Consider the following 5,588-nt stretch of genomic DNA (forward strand, 5'->3'; position numbering starts at 1 on the left):
AGAAGATGTGGTGGCCGTTTTAAGTCTTGAGCTTCCTCTCTTGCCACCAAGTGCAAATTTCACCTGTTCAGGGGCAAAAACCAAAGCTGCAAGACAGGCAGAATGCAAACATAGCTTAAGTGTTATGGCCTAAAAGCTTGTAAAATTCGGGGGTTCTGGTTCATTGGCCCCCTGTCCGAAGGTCGCACGGTGCACACTCTCCTCCCCAGGCGCGCCGGGCGGTCGGGACACCGGGGCTGGGACTCGAACCCGCGCTCTGGAGCGGATGAGGGCGGGTGTTTGCACGTGCGCATGCGCGCCGCCGGCGGGGCGGTCACGAGGTGGAGATGCCGCGGCTGCTGGAGAAGCTCCCGGCGGGCCGAGCTCTCGAGGTGGGCTCCGGCCGGGCCGGGCCGGGCAGGGCAGGCGAGGGCAGGGCAGGCGGGTCGGCCGGCCGGGGGGAGCCGCCCTCCGGCACCTGTGGGGGAGGCAGGGCCCGCCGGCGGCGCGGGGCTCAGAGCGGGCCGCCCCTCCCCTCCCGGCAGGCCGCAGTGCAGAGGGCAGTGCTTTGGCAGGCTCGGGAGGGCACGGCGCCGGAATGCGGCTCGGGCTGTGCTGTGCCGGCCGGCAGTGCCGGTGCGCGGGGGGCTGAGCCGCCCTGTGACTCGGCATCTCGGCAGGACTGAAGTTGTGCTCGGTGCTGTTCAGTCCGCTTGTAAGTCCAGGGTGAACGTGAATCACGTTGTGATTCCTGTGGCCAGACCTCGTGAACTGCCTTAAAGGCGCCAAGGGAGGAGGGCTCATATTCAGGGAGTACCTGTTCGGGGCTTTTTTGAATAATGCCCGGGCTGCCTGGAAGCACTGAGGCAGTCCCCAGTGGAGGGAGGTTTGATAACTGAAGTGCTTGATCAGTCTCATATTCAGTCTCAGAAGTACAGATTAACTGTGAGAGAATTATAAATTATGCATCGCATCCTTTCAGTTCCTTCATATGGTAATTGATGGCATCTGTGGCCGTGCGTACCCGCGATACCAGGATTATGGCAATGTTTGGAACTTGGCAGAGTGGATGGAGGTTTTAGAAGAAACTATGAGATATTTCAAAACTGCAGTTGGCAAAAATATGTCTGATGAAGAGGTAAGGGCTCATCACTGACTTGGACAAATCATGACTGGAGTGATTTGTAGTTTGTTTAATCCTAAAATATTTTTATAGTGTAGGATTTGAATGGTAATAAATTCAGTCTAAATAGGTAGAAGGTAAGCAGCATTTAGAGATACACTGCCAAGACTTCTACAACAAAAAGTGAAATAGATGCTGACTTCTAAATATTTTTCTAATATCACAGGATACTTGTTAAAATACTGGTTTCACCACTTAAATTGGTATTTTGAGTATCCCCAGATTAAATCTGTTTCTGTAATACTACTCATTAACAATAAAACCAGTTCACTTTCTTGTTTGATTTTCTTTATTTGTTGGTACTGCATTGAAGGGGTGTAAAATATTGACTGTATGTAAATAAATTTTGTAAAAAATCTAAGTGTGAATGGGAGGACCATGTGGTACAGGGACTGCAGTTCAGGACATTCCTATAGGTATAAACTTTGCAAAATCTTCTATTATTAGAAATACTAATTCTCATCTCTTGCATATTGCTGGTATTTTGACCACCTGCTAGCAGCAGGGTCAAAGAAAGGCAGCTGTGTAGCCTTGGGGACCTCCCTACATCAGTATTTCTGTTTCAGCTGAGTTGATGTATTTAGCCTCTGCCCTGGTGCTGAGAAGCTTGCAGACCTACACCTGAGTTGTTTGGGAGTGTGATGTTCTTTTGATTTCAGAGTGACATGTTAGAATGTTAGAAGGCTGATAAAACCTCTGTTCTCTGGTGTCTTTTTTAATTTAAATGATTCTCTTTTTCTCTGTGTGTTGCTGTGGTAAACACTGACTCTTAACTACCAAAGACAGAGAGCAGCCACAAAGGGCAGCTATCAGCTTAGATATTTTAGTTATTGCAGGTGGTACATGTTAATTCTGTGCTTCATAGTGCAAGTAATCATGGTTTTAATTTTATTTTTATTTTTTAGGCTGCTCAGCAGATAGAGGAGTTAAATTCAGATTATCAAGAAGCAATCACAAAATGTCTGAAAGGTAGAAAGGAAGAAATCAGAAATGCCCTAGTAGAAAATGTACATGCAATCTCTTCTGCCCAGCTGCAGGATTTTGACTGGCAGTTAAAGGTGAGACTGTTGCTTTGATATTGTTTGAAAGAAATGTTGTACAACAGGGAAGTAACTTGGTTCAGTCCCATTAGGCCTGCTTCCTCTGCAGAGTGGTTCAGGTATTTTAGGTATTGCAAAAGTTCGTTAATGACTGATGCAAAAACACATCAAAGACTTGCCAGAAATTTGCAAATGTAAATGTTAAAATTTTGTTTTATTTTGTTTTTCCCCTCTTTTCTTTTGAAGCTGCTCAGGGAGACTTGGTGCTATTCAGGAGCACCTGAATGTTTTGTATGCTGTTATAATTTTGAGGCCTGAATAAACAGTGTTTACTTTCAAAGGAAGAAGTATATGCTTAATTTTAAGATCAGCTAACTGATTCAGTCAAGTAATTGACTGATAAGATTTCTTGACTTTCTTCAAATGTTCAGATTTTTGCAATGGACATTTAATAAGTAGTTTGAAATAATTTATCATTAGACTTCCTGTTTTGGTAATAAACCAGTGATACTGGTGTTGCCTAAGTTAGGATGGGGCTTTGAGGTTATGAGATCTTAAGCTTGATCAAAGACTTAAAAACATTACTTATACTGTTTATATTTTTGGTCAGACTGTGAGAGCTGTTAAACAGATTTGTAGAGCTGTTAAGTAGTTTTCCATGTTTATAAGAGTGCTCAATAGTTTCTGCAGCAAACAGCTTTGGAAATCAAAGAACAAAACAGACAAGTTTATGCAAGAGCAGATATGACATCATAATGTGCTTTAGATGAACTGGGCTTGATCTCTTGCTAACTGCATTTACTGGTGATGAAAATATGAACTTATGTGAACTCTTGTTTTTTGTTTGTGGCTTCTTTTAAATTTTTCATCTAGAGAATTTTTTGCGTTTCTTTCTATTTTGTGATGCAAATTTCTGGTACATGTCTGAACTATTATTTTTCTTAAAACCACTTTTTTCCCCCCTTGAGCTCGTTATGATTTTTTTTTCACTTGCCATGATTGAGCTCTACTGCATTCTGTTCTCTAAATAAAGATAGGTCTGTACAATACTAACCTATAGTACTGTCAACTGATCTTTGATTTTAATGCATTTTAAAAGCCTTGTTGATGGTAGAGTGAGTATTGTAGTCAATAAAAAAACACAATTGGCATGTAACATGCCTCAGTGTTTGTCTAATAGGATATCTGACAATGTGTTTGATCAGCTGCAGAGTGTTGAAAATTGCATAAAGGTCTCCTCCTTCTCCCAACAAACCCATTCTGTAAACCCCTTCTTGTTGATTAGAAGACCCATTTGATTATGGTGATTTCAGAATCTAAGTAATTCATTAAGAGCCATGATCAAATGTATCCTTTGTTTTCACCTAGAATACCAAAATGTGGTAGCCCAGAATTTTAACAAATTGGTTTTGGCAAGTATATATGACAAGTCTGTGAAGAGGATGGTCTTTATTCAATGTATCGTTGGTATTAACAAGCAAACAAAAATCCCAATAATGGAGAAAAAAACCCTGAGAACAGCAGAGATGACTTATTTGGAGTTCAGTTTGTCATGCTGATGTTTGTTCTGGTATTACAAGTTCAATATAAAATACAGATGTGATATTATGAAAGACTAAAAATTTAATGGCTCCACCTTATACTTTATTGTTATTGTGTCAATCTGCATAGCTTGCTCTCTCCAGTGATAAGATCTCCATGCTGCAAATGCCACTCCTCAATCTTGATTTGGATGTGAGAGAAAATGGTGAAATTAAGCCAATTTCTATAGAGATGAATAAGGAAGAGTTGCAAAACCTAATAAATGCACTGGAAGCTGCTAATAAGGTAACTTTTACTGATGTAATATTTTGTTCCTGACTTGTTAGGTACTGATTTATATTAAGCAGAATTCATAGAATCATGGCATAATTTGGGTTGAAAAGGATCTGTAAAGGTTGTCTAGTCTAAGCTCACTGCAATGAGCAGGGACATTTTTTACTAGATCAGGTTGCTCAGAGCCCTCTCCAGCCTGACGCAGGGGTGGGGCATCTGTGTCCAGTGTTTCACCACCCTCATTGTAAAAAATTTCTTCCTAATATCTAGACTAAATCTAATTTCTTTAATTTAATATGATTACCCCTATCCTATGCTGAAAGATTGGTGAGAACTCCCATGTTTCCCTCAGCTTCACAAAATGTCAGTGTCTGGGAGACTTATTTGGTTCATATTAAGTCCTTTAATTTCCATGGCACATGGTGAATCAGGAAGAAAGTTACAGAGATTACAGTATAGTGACCCAAGAAGAGAATTTCAAGTCAAACTATAAGGCTTCTGAGACACTGAAGGGTCTCAGATTTCTTAACAGAAAAGGCTAAGGAAAATGAGGATTTGAAGAAAATTGTGTTTGCAGGAAATTATAGCCCTTAAGAGCTTTCACAGCTTGCTTCCATATGGTTTTTCTTCCCTGCAAAACTAAATAAAAACAGTATGTGAGCAATGATTCTTCCAGGACAGACTTCAGTGTTCACATGCTCTTTGTTCTGCTGGAGGGTCTGTCTGGAAGCTGTGGGATGTGTCAACTCCATACTTAGTTCTGTGGGCACACAAGGAGGAATTCACTTCAGAATTGGTCCCTTGGCTCTGCTTTGTGCAGAAGGAATCTCACTGCACCTGGACGTTCTATTCTGCTTTTTGATTGCAGGCAGCTAAAGAATGGTTTGAGTGCAGTAAAGGGTAAAGAAAGGTATTTTAAGTGATGGTTTTGTGGGATTGTAAAAGAGAGTTGAGAGGGGAATGGTGTACTGTCTAGAGGAAAGATGCTTAATCAGTTGCATATTATACTGAAACAGAAAGCAAAAGGCTTCTTTTTCAAAGGTTGCTTAAATTTTGTTCTTAACCATCTTTAATGTCATTCCTTTTCTCCTTTTTGAAGGTTGTCTTACAACTGAAATGATGGAATTCAGATCAACAGCACCTTCTGGTGATGGCTCCCTAAATGATTTGGGGAAAAAATGTGTTTACTGCAAAGTGGGAAGGTTTTGGTGCTGTAAAATACTGAAGTCAGAAGACTGCTATGACCAAATGAACTACTAAGCCTTCAATAAAAATAATAAATTCTTGCATCTATTTGACCAAAAATACATAAATCTAATGTACAGTTGCTTTTAGTACTAAAGATTTATAGACATTTGGAAGATAATCACTTACAACATGTGCCATATTTGTTTTGGTAAAACTTTGGCAGTGACTACACAGGTGCCTGGTAAAACTAAGGCATCTTACTTGCATTTTATGTTACCTTATCTAAAGTGCCATGCTAATGAAGAATGAAAGAATATTTGTAGCATTAATGTATTTATACTTGTAAATATGGTAAATAAACACCTGACTTTGTGTGTGAATAA

At 40.6% G+C, this 5,588-nt stretch overlaps 1 protein-coding gene across 2 annotated transcripts; it reads left to right on the forward strand.

Moving 5' to 3' along the window:
• Nucleotides 1-299: 299 nt before the first annotated feature.
• COMMD8 (COMM domain containing 8) lies at nucleotides 300-5,588 on the forward strand. 2 transcript variants are annotated; one of them, XM_066549112.1, is made up of 5 exons: nucleotides 300-371; nucleotides 962-1,117; nucleotides 2,068-2,220; nucleotides 3,874-4,029; nucleotides 5,117-5,588. In XM_066549112.1, the coding sequence occupies exons 1-5, from the start codon at nucleotides 327-329 to the stop codon at nucleotides 5,135-5,137; spliced, it is 531 nt and encodes a 176-aa protein (XP_066405209.1). In that variant the 5' UTR covers nucleotides 300-326; the 3' UTR covers nucleotides 5,138-5,588. The 2 variants fall into 2 exon arrangements, with proteins under 2 accessions (XP_066405209.1, XP_066405208.1); XM_066549111.1 differs by lacking the exon at nucleotides 5,117-5,588 and having other exon boundaries at nucleotides 3,874-4,077.

The sequence above is a fragment of the Molothrus aeneus genome, chromosome 4, assembly GCF_037042795.1.
Source record: "Molothrus aeneus isolate 106 chromosome 4, BPBGC_Maene_1.0, whole genome shotgun sequence".
NCBI classification, from domain to species: domain Eukaryota; kingdom Metazoa; phylum Chordata; class Aves; order Passeriformes; family Icteridae; genus Molothrus; species Molothrus aeneus.